At 48.2% G+C, this 19,066-nt stretch overlaps 1 protein-coding gene across 1 annotated transcript; it reads right to left on the bottom strand.

The window, feature by feature from the left end:
- Positions 1-3,371: 3,371 nt before the first annotated feature.
- SLC35A2 (solute carrier family 35 member A2) lies at positions 3,372-16,764 on the bottom strand. Its single transcript, XM_075185626.1, has 5 exons — positions 16,573-16,764; positions 14,102-14,287; positions 11,941-12,092; positions 10,655-11,322; positions 3,372-3,880 (listed from the first exon to the last, which is right to left on the bottom strand). The coding sequence occupies exons 1-5, from the start codon at positions 16,676-16,678 to the stop codon at positions 3,853-3,855; spliced, it is 1,140 nt and encodes a 379-aa protein (XP_075041727.1). The 5' UTR covers positions 16,679-16,764; the 3' UTR covers positions 3,372-3,852.
- Between the last annotated feature and the right edge of the window lie 2,302 nt (positions 16,765-19,066).

The following is a 19,066-nucleotide window of genomic DNA, read 5'->3' as shown; positions in this document are numbered from 1 at the left end:
TACTGAGCGCGGGCTTATTTCTTCTCTAGTTTTGTATCAAGATATTGTCTTATTGTCATAGCAGCTGTCTGTCAAGCCTATATAAGGCTCTTGTGGGTGTGGCTCACAAGCCAGCCCTTGCTAGACGTAAGCCCCTATACCTGGGAGGTGAGTACATCTGATTTTAACTGCATTTTAATGGTGCTGGACCTGAATATAATGAGGTGTATTTGACGCTGGGATGAAGGCTTAAATGTTTTGATCAAAATGTAACTAATACCTCATGTTTGATATATAGATAGATATATTGTTATTTTTTGTAAGAAAACTCACATCACGTAGTCACTCACTGTACACACTCCCACACACGTCAGTTGTGTAACGAAACATAACGGTCGCCGCCCACAGTAAGCTCTCAGCGCACGACCAATCACAAGCCGAGCAGCGCCATCACAACCAGCGTGGATGAAGTACGCATGCACCGTTTTAATGATTCTGCCACCGACATGCTACGCTCGACAGGGCGATTCAAATTTACGTGGACCAAACATCACATGTTCAAAAGTTATTTTTAAAACTTGGAAAATCCGTCTCAAAAAGGTGCCGGAACTCAGTTCTGGTGAGTTCTATGACAAAAAAAAGCACTGTGTATAGAAATGTATAAAGTGTTATGTGCAGAACACTTTCATCATTTTTCACAGCTTAATAAATAACAATGCTGCTGTAAGTGCTCATAATTCGGTTAATGCCGGAGATCTTGGATTTCTCCAGCGTTAACCCTTTAATTAAAATAATCCAAAAGTGTTGAGAGCCTACAGCGTGAGAGTAGAGGATACAATGATTTTGTCCCTTTATTGCCTGGACAGATGAAGCCAGAAGGGGGCGCTCTGCTAAAGGAGGACAGCAATACTAAGACAATTTCCCTGTCACCAAAATGTCATTTTTTTTTTCCCTCTGATCGTATCCTTTACAATTTCCTCATCATATTCCCACTTTTCAGGTCTCCGCTCTGGAAGGTATTAGTGGAAAGATTTGGGTGGCTTTGACATTGCGTCATCGAGCGGCCAGTGCACTGTGTATGATGACACTAATTGCATCATCACGCTGCCGTCCCCCGCTCCGTGATCACAGAGGTGAGGCGGGTTGGACTTACGCGATTTGCGCCATCACAGCTCGGCTCAGCCCACCTGGCGGCTTTATTGCCGCTGGTCTTCCAGGGAGGTTTTGCCTAATTTGAGTTTTCCCGGATATTTTGGGAGAGTAGACAACGATGTTCAATATATAGGTCTACATAGCAAAGGTACTAATACTCTGTTACTCAGCAGTGATCATGCTGCGCATCACACCGATGCGCACACAGGCGCAGATCTCTGCAGGTTGGATTTACTATCAGGAGACCTCCGGGCAGCACAGACCCATAGTTTCCAACTGTCCCTAATGTCCAGACAGTCCCAGAAAATGTCCTGTCTTTCAATAATACTTTTTTCATGCTGAATGCAAATTTTTTTCCTTTTTCCATCCTCTTATTACTCACGTTTATTTATATACTCTGCAGAGCTTTACAACTGAGAGCAAATACGGTAATAAAAAAAGACAAATCGCAGAATGAATATTTAAGCACCGCGGGAATACATCATGCTGGGGCCACTCTGGGAGCCCAGCTCTGCTGGTGATAGGAGGAAGTGCTGTGTGGGTGTGTGACCCTGGGGGTTTTTTGTGCGGATTGTGTTGTGCTGTGTGGCCCTCCTTTCACTCTGTTAAGCTGAGTGCCCCCCCCCTTTTCACTGTGTCGCTCTGTGTGGCTCCCCTTCACTGTGCCGCCCCCCCTTTCACTGTGTCGTGCTGTGTGCCCCCCCTTTCCACTGTGTCCGTGCTGTGTGCCCCCCACCCCTTTCACTGTGTCGTGCTGTGTGCCCCCCCCTTTCACTGTGTCGTGCTGTGCCCCCCCTTTCACTGTGTCGTGCTGTGCCCCCCTTTCACTGTGTCGCGCTGTGTGCCCCCCCTTTCACTGTGTCGCGCTGTGTGCCCCCTCTTTCACTGTGTCGCGCTGTGTGCCCCCCCCTTTCACTGTGTCGTGCTGTGTGGCCCCCCCCCTTTCACTGTGTCGTGCTGTGTGCCCCCCCCTTTCACTGTGTCGTGCTGTGTGCCCCCCCCCCTTTCACTGTGTCGTGCTGTGTGCCCCCCCCTTTCACTGTGTCGTGCTGTGCCCCCCCTTTCACTGTGTCGTGCTGTGCCCCCCTTTCACTGTGTCGCGCTGTGTGCCCCCCCTTTCACTGTGTCGCGCTGTGTGCCCCCTCTTTCACTGTGTCGCGCTGTGTGCCCCCCCCTTTCACTGTGTCGCGCTGTGTGCCCCCCCCCTTTCACTGTGTCGCGCTGTGTGCCCCCCCCTTTCACTGTGTCGCGCTGTGTGCCCCCCCTTTCACTGTGTCGCGCTGTGTGCCCCCCCTTTCACTGTGTCGTGCTGTGTGCCCCCCCCCTTTCACTTTGTCGTGCTGTGTGCCCCCACCTTTCACTTTGTCGTGCTGTGTGCCCCCACCTTTCACTTTGTCGTGCTGTGTGCCCCCACCTTTCACTTTGTCGTGCTGTGTGCCCCCACCTTTCACTTTGTCGTGCTGTGTGCCCCCCCTTTCACTGTGTCGCGCTGTGCGCCCCCCCCTTTCACTGTGTCGCACTGTGCGCCCCCCCCTTTCACTGTGTCGCACTGTGCGCCCCCCTTTCACTGTGCCGCGCTGTGCGCCCCCCTCCTTTCACTGTGCTGCGCTGTGTGCCGCGCTGTGTGCCCCCCCTTTCACTGTGTCGCGCTGTGTGCCCCCCCCCTTTCACTGTGTCACGCTGTGTGCCCCCCCCCTTTCACTGTGTCGCGCTGTGTGCCCCCCCCTTTCACTGTGTCGCGCTGTGTGCCCCCCCTTTCACTGTCGTGCTGTGCGCCCCCCCCTTTCACTGTCGCGCTGTGCGCCCCCCCCTTTCACTGTCGCGCTGTGCGCCCCCCCTTTCACTGTGCCGCGCTGTGTGCCCCCCCCCCCTCCCGCACTGGACACATTTAAGCAATTATTATTTCTTGAGCTTTGTGTCCATTTGAAAGATGATATAATTTAAAAAATATATGATTTTAAAAAAACAATGGATGCACTATTTTAGCCTAAAAAATATTGTAAATTAATTTTAATTACAAAGAATTTCAGAGAAGTCACAGAAAGGTACAATCTAGGTGTTAAATAACTGTTCACATGGGTGATCCTTAGGGGTGGACGCTTGTGGTAACTGAAATTCTAAAAGGGCTTATTTATCACAGAATAAGATATACGAGTAGATGGCAGAAGTGTGTTTACACATATAACAAAATCCAGCAGCAACAGTTGTATTATATGCAAATACTGTTTTATACAACACTATTATTTTTTTCTGATAATTGTTTATGCTTAAATCTAAAATATTATAAATATGTTTGTTAATGTTTCTATTGCTTTGTTTTGTATTTCTGTACTAGCTCTGTAAGAAAGAATGAAACAGAATATTGTAATCTTCCTTTTGGGCTTTCAGCTTGCCCGGCTCTCGCAGGAGGTGTAGCTGGCAGGAATCCACATGATCTATTAATACAGATATATTAAATAGAGTTAACACTGGTGAGTAGCAAAACAAGATGACGTGGCTGAGCTATCAATTTCTTTGGTAGCTGCTTTCAGTCCGTGACATTCCGGGCGTATGACACATGTCATTATTGAGAAACTCCGCAGGAGGTGTGTGTTGTAATACTTCATGTAAGACTTGGCAAGCGATGGGTAAAGTCTGGGCAATGTACGCTTATGGAAAAAAGAATCCGGAACAAAGCCGTAATTATATTGTCTGAACACGGACGTCCTGGTCCCAAGGATCTCAGGAGCCTTTCTGTTTGGAAATGATCCTAAAAGACAAAACAAAGGCTGGTTTTAGCAAACAGACTAATTTCAAAAAAAAAAAAGGGGCAGGTGGGGTCTGATGAGAGGAATAAAAGCATTTAAACACAGAAAAGTGAACTGTAAGAGACTCTCACGGTTCATGCATCAGATACATGAACCTACATTGATTAGAATCACACCCATTAATTCCACCTTTTACATTTTTCTTCTAAAGTGCTGTCAGGTTTGACTCTGAGGTGATGTGTGTACTGATTTCCTCGTGCGTACTGTATCTGGGAGAAGTTCCAAGGACCCGGATAGCGGTGTGCATGGTGAAATGCGTTGGGTGGACAAACATTCGCACTTGTGTAAATGCATCTCAGGGCTGCATGTTTTGCAGCTGGTAAATATGTAATAATGCTCTCAGACCTCTGAGGACGCTATAGGGCTTGTCAGGAATCGCCTCATTTTGAAAAGAGAGAAGTTGAGTATATAGGACTGTTGCAGGCTGATCCACAGCTAAGAGGCTGTAACAGCATTGACAGCCCTGAGCAAGATGATTGATTTTTGTCTCCCTCTTTGTTTTCTCCCCTCATGTGTCTGTCTCTCGATACAGCTTTGTGCCTCTGAGCAGTTATGTGATGATGGACCCTGACAAATTGTTGACATCTGCACAATGCACTCACTCTACCAAATTACTGATGCCCGTGTTCCTTGTTCCACCACATCCCCGACACCTGGCCCGCGCTCGTTCCAACACATACCCACACCTGGCCCGCTCGTTCCACCACATCCACAACACCAGGCCCCCTCGTCCCACCTAGCTCACACACCTGGCCCGCTCGTTCCACCTCGTCCCCCCCCACACCTGGCCCGCTCGTTCCCCCACACCTGGCCCGCTCGTTCCCCCACACCTGGCCCGCTCGTTCCACCTCGTTCCCCCACACCTGGCCCGCTCGTTCCCCCACACCTGGCCCGCTCGTTCCACCACATCCACAACACCATGCCCCTCGTTCCACCACAGCTCACACACCTGGCCCGCTCGTTCCACCTCGTTACCCCACACCTGGCCCGCTCGTTCCACCACATCCACAACACCAGGCCCCCTCGTCCCACCTAGCTCACACACCTGGCCCGCTCGTTCCACCTCGTCCCCCCCCACACCTGGCCCGCTCGTTCCCCCACACCTGGCCCGCTCATTCCCCCACACCTGGCCCGCTCGTTCCACCTCGTTCCCCCACACCTGGCCCGCTCGTTCCCCCATACCTGGCCCCCTCGTTCCACCACACCCCCCACACATGGCCCCCTCGTTCCACCACACCCGGCCCGCTCGTTCCACCTCATTCCCCCACACCCGGCCCGCTCGTTCCACCTCATTCCCCCACACCTGGCCCGCTCGTTCCACCTCATTCCCCCACACCTGGCCCGCTTGTTCCACCTCGTTCCCCCACCCCTGGCCCGCTCATTGCACCACATCCCCCACACCTGCCCTGCTCGTTCCACAGCATCCCCCACACCTGCCCTGCTCGTTCCACAGCATCCCCCACACCTGCCCTGCTCGTTCCACCTCGTCCCCCCCCACACCTGGCCCGCTCGTTCCCCCACACCTGGCCCGCTCGTTCCCCCACACCTGTCCCGCTCGTTCCACCTCGTTCCCCCACACCTGGCCCGCTCGTTCCCCCATACCTGGCCCCCTCGTTCCACCACACCCCCCACACATGGCCCCCTCGTTCCACCACACCCGGCCCGCTCGTTCCACCTCATTCCCCCACACCCGGCCCGCTCGTTCCACCTCATTCCCCCACACCTGGCCCGCTTGTTCCACCTCGTTCCCCCACCCCTGGCCCGCTCATTCCACCTCGTTCCCCCACCCCTGGCCCGCTCATTGCACCACATCCCCCACACCTGCCCTGCTCGTTCCACAGCATCCCCCACACCTGCCCTGCTCGTTCCACAGCATCCCCCACACCTGGCCCGCTCGTTCCCTCACATCCCCAACACCCGGCCCTCTCGTTCCACCACACCTGTCCCCCTCGTTCCACCACACCCCCCACACATGGCCCCCTCGTTCCACCACACCCCCCACACCTGGATCCTCGTTCCACCACACCCTCCACACCTGGATCCTCATTCCACCACACCCCCCACACCTGGATCCTCATTCCACCACACCCTCCACACCTGGCCCGCTCGTTCCACCACACCCCCCACACCTGGACCCTCATTCCACCACACCCCCCACACCTGGCCCCCTCGTTCCACCACACCTGGTCCGCTCGTTCCACCACATCCCCCCACACTTGGCCCGCTCGTGCCACCACATCCCCCCACACTTGGCCCGCTCGTGCCACCACATCCCCCCACACTTGGCCCGCTCGTGCCACCACATCCCCCCACACTTGGCCCGCTCGTGCCACCACATCCCCCCACACTTGGCCCGCTCGTGCCACCACATCCCCCCACACTTGGCCCGCTCGTGCCACCACATCCCCCCACACTTGGCCCGCTCGTGCCACCACATCCCCCCACACTTGGCCCGCTCGTGCCACCACATCCCCCCACACTTGGCCCGCTCATTGCACCACATCCTCCACACCTGGCCCACTCATTCCAGCACATCCATGACACCTGGCCCGCTCGTTTCACCACATCCATGACACCTGGCCTGCTCGTTCTACTGCTTTCCCCACACCTGGCCTGCTTGTTTCACTGCTTCCCCCACACCTGGCCTGCTCGTTCCACTGCTTCCCCCACACCTGGCCTGCTTGTTCGACCACATCCACGACACCTGGCCTGCAGGTTCCACAGCATCCCCCACACCTGGCCTACTCGTTCCACTGCTTCCCCCACACCTGGCCTACTCGTTCCACTGCTTCCCCCACACCTGGCCTACTTGTTCCACCATATCCACAACACCTGGCCCTCTCATTCCACCTTGTTCCCCCACACCTGCCCCGCTCATTTCACCACATCCCCCACACCTGGCCTGCTCGTTCCACCGCTTCCCCCACAACTGGTCTCTTGTTTCACTGCATCCCCCACCCCTGGGCCCTTCATTCCCACTACCTCCCTGACACGGAGGGAGTCAGCATGTGTCAATCATCCCAATTTTAAGGCACCTGTTGGCCTAGTGCCAGTGCACATGGCACTTCTATCTCTGTTTAGATCTACCAGTCACCAGGCTGGCTCTGTGCCTCTCTCCGCAGGAACAATATTTATAGTCTTTGTATATACTTTGCAACATACAGCACATATAAAACATTACGTACTACGTAAACAAGGCTGGGTGAGGCTTGGGCAGTAACAGCTGTCTTCATCTATCAGTCATTGTATAATATATAGATACAAGAATAATAATAGTTATGGGCTCAGTGTCCCAGATGGAGCAGCCCATGAGCTACTGGGCAGAGTATCACTCAGACATTGGGTAACAGTATCACAGCTGCCTTCACCTCCTACTGGTCTGGCAGCTGTTACTGGCTCATTCTCTACTAGAGGAAACTATACAGACATTGATCTGCACAAGAAGTGTAATTTTGCTGCATATAATACTTAGGATTGAACATGTCACTTTATGGCAATGACAGAACTGCTCTGTGCCTGGTAACATCCTTATTCTAGAGCCAGGGAGGGAACATGTACCCCCAACGGTTTCCCAGAATGTCCTGCGTCCCCCAGGCTCAGCCTGATCCTCGGGATTCATCTTCCCGTACTTTAGAATATCACCAAACCACCATTGAAGAACACAGTGACAGATCTTCTAAACATCCAACCCAAACAGAAGATGATTTGTAGATAGTCTCCTTTGGTGATATAATTCTCAGTGTGTATTGTGGTTCATTCACAGATGCCCTCAGTCACTTGTGAACAAATAGATCATTAATTGCACACTACAAAAGGTTTAAAATATAAAAAAAAAATGTATCCACCTTCCCGTGAACCATGCTGACCATAGCCGTGTGCCTTCTAAGCCTAAAAAATAAATTAATCTGTGGATTCCTTTTGCCTATTCGGCAACACAAAGTGCCTCAGTGACGTCACCGGGACAGGCAGCATATCGGTTCAGTAGAATCGTGTGTAGACGACCGGTACAATTTCAGAAGCCACTTACGGTTATCTTATTGTCATTGGGAAGCAGATTTTGGGTAACACTTTACAGAGCATGATCTAAACCCACACCTGTGCCCGAGTCATATGCACAGCTTACTGTGTACCAGCTGCCACACTGATATGGAAAGTACATACAGAAAATTAATCCCAAAATACAATTTACTTTATGCAGTTTTCATTTTTGCACTCTTCAATTTTGGAAAAAATGTGTTTAAAAGAAAAAAAATAAAACAAAACAATTGCTTCTTATTAAATGCTTGAAACTTTATCTGCTGCTATAGACCGGACATGCAGTTGTTTTATGTAAGGGCGTTAATAAAACATTCACAAATAGTCTGCAGAGCTCGTCAAAATTAAAATTTGTTTAGGAATCCGATACCTAGTCTTATACAAGGTTAAAAGTTTCATAATAGCACAAAGAAACGTGCCCGGCTGACTAACAATGGTACATATATTACTGTCATTATATGGGCACTATTACACACACACATTTGTGAATGTTACAAAATACTTATGATTGGTAAATAAGTCAACATAGGGTTAGTGGTCCCTTTAACCTGCACAACAAAAGGTTTCATCCTTAGAAGACTTGTTTGGGCATCTCTTCCAGGAACGTATATTAAACATTGCTTTATCTTCCTGTCTTTCAATCTGTGCTCTTCAGCAAACTCCTTATATCTACCGGGCAAAGCTCTTCATTTTTTAGTGAATACGGCACAGCCCAGCTATGGTTGGGGTATTCGATATAACCGTATCCACATAGAAGTTGTGTCACATCCGTGGTTAATAAGGGTGGTAAGAGGATTCATATATTATATAATGGCTTAGATGAAAAGCACAGAAAGATAAAGCAAAGTGGTAGAAGGGTATGTAGAAACCAATAAGTCTGCCTGAAAGTGTAAAGAATTGTATAAACATCATACAATAAATTTATTCATTTTTTTCACCTGTTCCATTTAAGTGTCTGCAGTTAGTATACAAGGCTGCGGTAAGTACATTAAAAGCAAACAAAGCTAAACACCTTATTACCTTAAATGGAAAAATAGATAGAGAAGGTTATGGCTGTATTGTGAGTGGAATATATATATATATATATATATATATATATATATATATATATATATATATATATATATATATATATATATATATATATATATATATATATATATATATATATATATATATCTATCTGGAAGTGTTACATGTATTAGCAGCGATTCGGAGTTGTCTAGTTTCCCGTTAAGCGTCATCTTGTCGCTGGTTCCAGAGCGGGACAGTTAGTCGGCGGGGTCAGGAATAAAGACGAGAGAAAATGATAATAAATAGAAATTATTTTATTTTACATTTGAACAATTGTTTAGTACAAGAAAACAAAAAAGGAAAAGAACATGCAGTAGGAGGGGGGCGGGGCAGGAGGGTTACATAGGGGGGAGCACATCACATGATGTGAGGTTTAGTGGGAGCCAGGCAGAGAACGATGCATTGTGCAGACAATATAAAACTAACCCGTTCCCAAATAACACCCGTCAGAGCCCCCTGCCCACCATGATAACCAAACTCGCCAGCGATTAGTCCTCAATCCCGAGCTGCATATAAATAAAGCCATCTTAAATACTAGCCGCCTCCTTAGTCACCTCATAAATCAGTTACTATACAAAAGATGCCGTGAGCGGCCCGGGTATACAGCACCCAATCAGCAACGGAGAAACAGCCATGCCCTGACCAATCAGTGACCACAGCACATACTCTGGAGTCAACCAATCAACAATGAAGACACATTATTACAGCGGATCACATTTACCAAGCTGTCAATGATAGATACTGAAACGGGCACACATCGATCACTTAGCAGCCAATGACCAACTCAGACACATCTCTCCAATAATCAAGCATCCCGTAATCACAAAACGTTATTAACCAATCAGTGGTCAATACACAGACCCCCTTTTTTTGTAGCATCAAGCTGCATATACAGCCATACAATATAGTTAAAAATAGGTTTAGGCGATTATTAAACCTTCCAAAGATTCAGCTAAGCCGACCTCCGGTGGAGGTGGACAAAATTATTTACCTTTTCTTTTTTTTAAAGGCGACTGAGGGGGACGCAGAGGGAAATCTGCAGAATATACCCACAAAAAGGTAGGCACCAACAGTAACATTATAACAGGTCAGTCCGTGTGCCTGTGCCACGTGTGTACAGGAATGATAGAAATATTTACAGCGATGTAGGAATACTATTTATAGATACACACACACACACACACACACACTACATACGAAGCCGTATTTACATTCACACACGCATGACTGACCCAGGCTGTCTGTATCTTGTGTACAAATACATATAAAGTACCGACCATATGTACATCCGCACACTGGTGTGCGTCTGGATTCGCAGTCTGTGCACCGCTAAGGGCTGACGGCTGTGTGTATGTACATAATACATGTTATATGTGCACCTTTGTCCCGTTAAGATATCGGTCTCCCAGCAGCATATTAATAATACCAGTAGGGGGCATTAGAGGGAATACGGGGTGCCCTCCCTTCTGAAAGCCTATTTTCTGTTGCCATAAACAACGTCCTAGAGGTCTCTCTATCTGGATCCTTAGGCACCGGCCTAACATGAAGAAAACGGGAGACAGAGGGGGAGAAATGACAAACAATTTGGTTATTTGGTGAGCACTGACTTTGGCAAGAAGACTTCCTTGTGCGAAGGAGTCTGACTGGCTGTGGACATTGCAGGATCTGGTGTCCGGGGAAGGCTGTACAAATAAACAGCCCCTATGACTAGCCCAGTTCCCAGGGCAAACGGAAAGTCCACGTGGAAACCAAAGAGGTGGACGGAGGCGGCCGTGGAAACCACAATGGACAGCGACGTGGCAAAGCCTTTCAAGATGTTGTCGGCGTATTTCACCACCACGGCCACCAGGAGCCCACCGAAGGCCTGGTTGAAGATGACGCACCACACGAGCGGCGTGTAGCCGTAGAAGAAGCCACGCTCGGCCACCGCGGCTCCGTCTTGCTGCCACATGGCCAAAAGTCCTAGCGCTGTGCCAAAAATGCCGAGCTGAACGTTGCGTAGCCAAACGGAAGCAGAGCTGCCCTTCAGGATGCGTTCAAAGTAAACTCCCGCGAAGCCGGAGGACAGGCAGGACACGGCCACGGCTATCAGGCCCACAACGTAGTTCTGACCGCTGGCAGCCAAGCTTTCCTTCCCGCCAGACTGCTCGGACTGCACGACGGCCACCCCGACAAAGAGGATAACCAGAGAACCCCACTGAAGCCGGGACAGACTTTTCCTCAGTAGAAGAACAGAAAAGAGTGCGGTGGTCAAAATCTTCAACTGATACGTGACCTGGAAGAGAGAGAGATGCAACAGATGAGGAACCGAACTATAGCAGGAAAGAACAAGCTGTACAGGAGACAAAGGGGTGAAGGATACAAGTGACAGCCATCGCCTGGGCTGCACAAACATTCATGAGATTGTAGCCTATTATTTCACAAGGAACCGGTATCTCATGAACATTAGTCAGTGTCTCCATGATGTCACTGGTTCAGCCGGCTCTACAGCTCCAGGTAAGAAAACAGAAGGATTGATTAGGAGAAGGATGATTAGATGAACACTTCTAAATGACCTCACCGTTCTGTCACTCCCACACCCCTAAACTATAATAAGAGGGAGGGAAGGAGCATTTCATATATGTACATGATGAAAGTAGTCAGCACTGAGTGCAGGTAGAGAAGTCCTCTTTAAAGGGGGCATCAAATATGGAGGTTTCTCCATATGGGGAGGGGGTAGGTATCTCCTAACACACACAGGGCTCAGTCACGGGACAGTCGTGGCTCTATTAGGATAGAAGGGTTACTGGGAAAATGTAAGAAAAATAGGGGAAATTCTCCTTTAAAGTAAAGTAAAATAGCAAAACAAAAACAGAGGATGAGAGAGATACGTAGGGTGACGTCAGATACCCACCTGGAAGGTCGCTGCTGGGAGGTTAGATATGGCCACATACTGGAGGTTATTCTGTAGAGTGTATATCAGGGAGGGCACTGCCAGCTTCAGTGTATCCATGTACTGAATAATGATGGCATCATACAGATATACGACCAGTTCCTTGATGTTACCTGCAGGAAGTGATGAGAGGTTATACGTACAGCAACAGTGATCATATCAGGACCCTTCCTGCTCCTCCCTGTCCAGTTCCTGCCCCAACAACCTTTAGTTTAGAAACAATGAGATGAGTGTTTCTGATTGGTTGTATGATGGCAGCCAATCAAATGTCTGTAACAAACAGGTATGAAGTTCTCCAAGTTTGAGGCCATTTGGGTAATAAAATCAGAGCAAGATATAGTTTCTCTACAGAGGGATTTAAATAAACTGGAGGATTGGGTGTTCAAATGGAAGATGAAGTTTAACATAGATAAATGTAAGGTTATGCATTTAGGGATCAAAAACAAGCACACAATCCATAAATTAAATGGGATATATTTAGGGGAATCTATAGAAAAGGATTTGGGAGTGCTCGTAGACGGTAGACTTTGCAATAGTGCTCAATGTCAAGCAGCAGCTGCTAGGGCCAATAAAGTATTGGCATGCATAAAAAGGGGCATAGAAGCAAAGGAAGACCTAATCTAGAATATGGACTACAGTCCTGGGGGCCACGCTATAAAAAAAATAAATTATGGAACTAGAAAGGGTTCAAAGAAGGGTGAAAAAAATTGATAAAGGGTATGGAGTCATTAAGTTATGAGGAAAGGGTAGCCTGTTTAGGCATGTTTACTTTAGAAAACTGAAGTCTAAGAGGGGTGATTATATTACTCTATACAAATATATTAAGGGTCTATACAGAGAATTTTCATGGGAACTTTTTACCCCGAGGACTATACACAGGACACGTGGTCACCGTCTAAGGTTAGAGGAGAGGAAGTTTCACAAGCAGCAAAGGAAGGGGTTCTTTGCAGTAAGGGCAGTCAAGATATGGAATTCACTGCTAGGGATGGTTGTGATGGCAGATTCAATTGATATGTTTAAGAAAGGGTTAGACATATTTTTAGCGGAAAATAGGATCCAGGGTTACAACCGTTCATTAAAATGAAGGATAGTAGTGGATCCAGGGAGAAACAGAACTGAAATATTGGGTCAGGAGGGAATTTACCATGTGGAAACAGATTGGCTGTTGCTTCATCTGAATCCATTTCAAATATAAGTGAGGAATCCCAGGAGATCCAAATAGGTTGAACTTGATGGACTGGGGTCTTTTTCAACCTCATCAACCATGTTACTATTTATCTAGGAGTCTAACTTTCCAGCTTTCAGTACAGAGGATCTGTAGAGGAATAGCCGAGACTAGAAGCTAGTTATTTAATATCTAAAGAGACGATGAATGCTGTTTGTGATGTAATTAAGTGAGATAGAAAAGTCTGCAAGAAAGGAATACGGATACGATAATGATATAAAACACAGAGAACACCAAGCAGTTTGTGCTTGTTAATGATTAAACCTATAAAATATTTTATATTGTAGGCCATCTAAAAACAGGAAGAATGCTCATTATATATATATGCTTGTAAAAGTGAGATTGAGCACCAAGGCCATCTATCCCTGTGTCTAACAAGCTATGAGACGACGTTAGTCCTGCTCAGATCTCAGCTATACAAATCATCTGTCCACGCCCCGGTTTTGTCCAAAGCTGTTCTCAGAGATAGAATCTATGTTTTGCGCAAGACAACTCAGGGGCTAGCATTTCTCAGACAATATATAGCGGGAATCGAGGACACATTAGATTCCTACTCTAGTGAGTGACCATGGGAAAACACAATCACTGAGCAACACAAACCTGGAACAGGCAACTACCGATCTCTATAGCCATAGAGCTGCCATGATTCCTAATGTGTCCTGTCCAGAATAAAGTCAGGCAAAGAAAACATAATACATATATGATGATCTATCTGAATTAACAGTATGCTCAGAACGTGTCCACCACAGAGAGTATATACATTAGTAGGAGCTAGAAATAAATCACAAGCAGGGTGTGGTTGTAGGAGACACCAATATGAGTAGGTGTGGTCTGCAGACGGAGTGACACAAATCCCAACCAATGGCAGACCAGAATAAACTATCCGACGCTGCGTACCTCTCTTCTGCACCAGCATGAGCAGCAGACAGGTTATCCCCTTGAGAATCTCTGCCATGACCACGGCAGTGGTGGAGAAGAATCGCTCTCCGGGCAGGGTACGGGCATATCTGATGCTGAGGATGAGCGAGGCATTCTGTACCACGAGCACCGCCAGGCTGACATACTTTAGACGACGATTGACCCCTGCGGGAGAGAGGGTGCAGACATTAAATATACAATCTTCTGCGACAGCAGATATGCAGTCTAACTGGTCTGTACAGAAACACTAATCCTTATCCGCAACTCCACCCAACAGTGACAATATCCATAATAGCCTGGAAGCAAAAGTGTACGGCTAACACCTGTCATGGGGTTTTCCCATTACGTGAAAAGAGCACGGAAGCACCAGAGATGCGCTGGACCTAAAATCTTAAAGGTCAAATCCACTTTCATATATTTTTTTCTCCTTTAGGGGTGACGTTTGCATTTTCATGGGGGATGGCTGAAGCGAGTGATTGATCTACGGCCAACCCCATCTGCCGCGTCATTTAGCCAGACACAGAGCACTACCCCCTTTCCCCTGGAAATATCAGTACAGCTTTGTATTAAACAAACTTGGACCTCAAGAGAAGTCTTTAAATGAATCACGAATAGATAATTATTTTTGGTGGCGATTTATAAATCCAAAACTATGGTTGTAGCCGTTACCTTAGCCAAGTACCGACTTGCTAAACCGGTCAATGATTCTTTGTACTTCTGAATGCTTAGATGAGAACCCTCCTCTGCTTAAACAAAACTAGGATTATCCCTATCCTCCAATTTGAAATATGAAACTGAAAAATATATTTAATTTTTTGAAAAATCATTTATTTGTAAATAAGATCCTATTACTATATCACAAGCTGACAAAGGTGTTATGATCATGAACCCAGGAGATGGACTCCAGAATGTTACCCTGTCACTTGGTGATGGATATTATAGATGGTGGGGGGTCCTAACGTGAATGATCCCTTCAATCAACCTACGTTCTGTAACTCTCAATAGTCCCAACTTTTACTAAACGTTTATGTTCAAGAATGAGCATAGACAAGACTACATAAACATTCCTCTCTAGCCAGCATTTAAAAGGATTGAACTACTTTACTCATGGAGAAAAGCACTTAAAATAGTAGAAAAAGAAACAAAAAAAACCAAAACAGAACATGTGTGTGCAGAAAATCTTTTCTACACTAACCATAGTCTTGAGATACTTATTCCAATAGGTCCTATAATGATTAACAAAGCATTAATATTTCAGTGTCTCACACGCAGCCAGTGAAGGAGAACATACAATGGTGTGTACTGTACGTAGCTGGAACACACCAAGGTTCTGATGAGAAGAGAAACTATTCCTCCCCACTGAGACCACAAACACTGGAGGTTTTATGAAGGACCAGTACATGCAACACAGGCATCATTGATATAGTTAAAAATTGAGTGGTGAGGATTAAATGGAGAAGACAGAAGCTAGCTAGTTCCTATGCTGCACCCTTACAGCCTCTTCACCCACTCACTGTTCTAACCCAATGCTCTTCTATCCAAAACCTTCTCCATTATTTCTACTGTCTGTGCCCACCAACCATGCACATGTAGCCTGCATGGACTCCATTCTGTCGGAATCCTCTGCTCAGTCCCGCCAATTCCTGATCTGTACCCATCTCCATACACAGCTATTCCTATTGTCACCGCTCACTATATACACCACCCTTCAGAGCTCAACTCCTACCAGTAACCCCATTGCCAGTGGTCTGCTCCTACCTGCCACCTCCCAGTGCCCAGATCCTACCTTCCACCCCCCCAGTGCCCAGATCCTACCTGCTACCCCCCCCCAGTGCCCAGCTCCTACCTGCCACCTCCCAGTGCCCAGATCCTACCTTCCACCCCCCCAGTGCCCAGATCCTACCTGCTACCCCCCCAGTGCCCAGCTCCTACCTGCCACCCCCCAGTGCCCAGCTCCTACCTGCCACCCCCCCAGTGCCCAGCTCCTACCTGCCACCACCAGTGCCCAGCTCCTACCTGCCACCACCAGTGCCCAGCTTCTACCTGCTACCCCCTCAGTGCCCAGCTCCTACCTGCCACCCCCTCAGTGCCCAGCTCCTACCTGCCACCCCCCAGTGCCCAGCTCCTACCTGCCACCCCCCCAGTGCCCAGCTCCTACCTGCCACCCCCCAGTGCCCAGCTCCTACCTGCCACCCCTCAGTGCCCAGCTCCTACCTGCCACCCCCCAGTGCCCAGCTCCTACCTGCCACCCCTCCTCCATTACCAGTGCCCTCTTAAGAATTCATATTGCAAAGCATTAAGTACCCCAGCTACTGTGGGACAACAAGCCTCAGCAGGCCATCCATAGGCTCGTAGGGCATGCTGGGACTTGTAGTGTAATACCAGCACACAGGCACAGGTCCCCACAGTAACAGAACCCGTCTGTCCCCGGCTCCTCCCCCAGCACTCACTGTCTCCGCCGCCTCTCCCCGGCAGCGCCCCGGGGTCCCTGATGTCCTCCTGCGGCTGCTTCATGTCCTTCTCCTCGTCCCTAGCTCCCGCAGCTGCCGCCGCCATTCCACCCGGCCCCACCGCACTTCCGGGTCCTCCGCTCCACGGCAGCAAGGCCAGCTCACTTCCGGGGGCACGTCCGAGGGGGCGGGGCGGGAGCCATGGTTACCAGGGAACGGCTTAAGGCGGCACCTTCCTGGGTACGTCACGGCCAGGTGAGCGCATTGCTATGGCAACAAGAGAAACGCCTCGAGCCCACGCCGTCATAGGGCGGGGCTAACATTACTGGGAGGATGCCCAGCAAAAGTTGTCGCCGCTGTAGGGGCAGGCGCCATTTTGTCGGTTCCCGAATGACTGAGACAAGTTCAATGTACAAATATCTCCTGGAGTTTATTATAGTTTATTATAGAGGACACAATTTCTTACTATATAAGGTCTGTAGACCGTGGGCTCTATGCAACAGCTCTTTAATTCTAATAACTTAGCCCCCATCTGCCCCTAGCTTCCAGGAACAGACCCAGATTTGTCCCTACAATTATCCCCATTTTTCATTATTGAAAATTTACTATGAGCAGGATAACATTTCTTATTTTCAGCATGATGCATGCATTTAATCCTTGTGTGGGACACTTGTTAAAATAATGTTTTATTGAATATTTACAATGCAAAAATGATGTTGTAATGAAATTTAACAAGTGTAACGTGATGGGGATTGTGCTCCATAGTCTGACGGGTGACAGAGAGAAACGTTCCTGCAAAATACCACAGCTCCCACCATTGTCCCGGAAATCAGGACAACTTGCTTACACACACTATAAGGCCCTTACATTGCCACGCGTCCACGGTGAGCAGAACTCCCCAACGTTGCCATAAGCTGTGGCAAGGGCGGAGGAGGCCCCTCAAATCTGGACAGTTGGACAGTTGGGTAGGATGAAATGCTATGGTGTAGTTGCCAATAATGTGATATAATCCCCAGAGTCACGGAGCTGCTGAGTGGGTGTATTTAAAGTACAATTCCAGCTTTTAATTAATTAGGTCTTCAAAATATTGCAAAGGATACCTTCAAACTGTCCCAATTTTGGCAGTAAAGCAGGTCTACTGCCTCATTCATAGACCCAGAGGCATCTTTTAGAGCTTCTATATAGCTCTCAACAATCCTCTGTCACTTAGTAGCTTCTAAACAGGTTTAATGCCCACGACAGGACACAGTCCCCTGTGAAACCACTCACTGGGAGCTCTACCTCGTTGGTGCACCAGTTTATTCCTCATCATCAGGAACAACTTCCTCTGGCTAGGACCAGCCCCCCGCTGGATAGGCTAATCCCAGCTTCATCTCCAAGTCCCGGGATAGAGGCCGATACTCTGCTGGGCCCCTTTGGCGTTGGGCTTGGCATTGGAGGGGTGTAGCACCTACAGTAGCACCTCCAGGATACCACACATTTATCAGATATGTCTTCAGGGGAAGAAGTGATCACAGTGGAGAGGCGGCGATCATTGGCCGAGCGCAGGGAGCGGTCTGGAGTATGAATGGAGAGGAGGTTAGAGATATAAGGGGCAGTAGACAGAGAGAGCCTTGTAAGTGGTGGTGAGGAGTTTAAAAAGGATTCTGTAGGGGAAGGGGAGCCAGTGTAAGGAAAGACAGAGAGGGGAGGCAGAGGAGGAGCGGCGTGAGAGGAAGATGAGTCTCGCAGCCGCATTGAGTATAGAGCGGAGGGGGGCAAGGTGGGAGCAGGGGTTAATTCAGATGCAGATATCTTGTGTAACAGGACAGGCCTGGGGGGCAAATGCTCCCTTGTCCCCAAGCCCACCAGCTCATGCCTCCCTCCCAAATACCCTCTCCCCCAGCCAGTGACTAAAGCACTCCTCATACCCTGATAGAGATGTGATATTAGCGAGAAATGCTTGTGGGGAAGAGCCTGGTTTTATTCTTTATTTTTTAGTTTCCTGCAGGCTGACAGCAAATCCACAGACCTATCACCGTGTCCGGGCTTTCAATCAGTCGGTGTGGAATGCGCTGCTGGCTGTGGGTATGATGGGGAGACATATTCAAACTTGGGATATTTCTTTGAGCTCCCTGACACGTTTTTATTTTATTTGAGGTACATGAATTTCCAGACTGTGATTTCTATGAAAAGATGAGATTGTCATTGGACTGATTTTTTACTAACTCTTTCAAAGACATTTTTATCAAGTTGCTATTGGGACAATTTAGATCATGGTTTCCAGGACTTTGTGGATGTAGGTGGGACCTAGATCATCCCATTCTCTCTCCTACCTGACGCGTTCTGCTTTTTACCTATTGTGGATTGTATACGTGGTATTTTCATTGTGCATAATTTCTTTGGATCTGTTTCCATACAGAACGTTTACAGGTTTGGTCACATCACCTTCCTGCCATATAAACCTGTTTATTGTCTATAGTCCCCCATATAAAACATTCTTTAGGACAATAAC

Source organism: Mixophyes fleayi, chromosome 9, assembly GCF_038048845.1.
Source record: "Mixophyes fleayi isolate aMixFle1 chromosome 9, aMixFle1.hap1, whole genome shotgun sequence".
Lineage (NCBI taxonomy): Eukaryota > Metazoa > Chordata > Amphibia > Anura > Limnodynastidae > Mixophyes > Mixophyes fleayi.
Note: the sequence above shows the minus strand (reverse complement) of the source record. Positions and strands in the feature narration are given on the sequence as shown.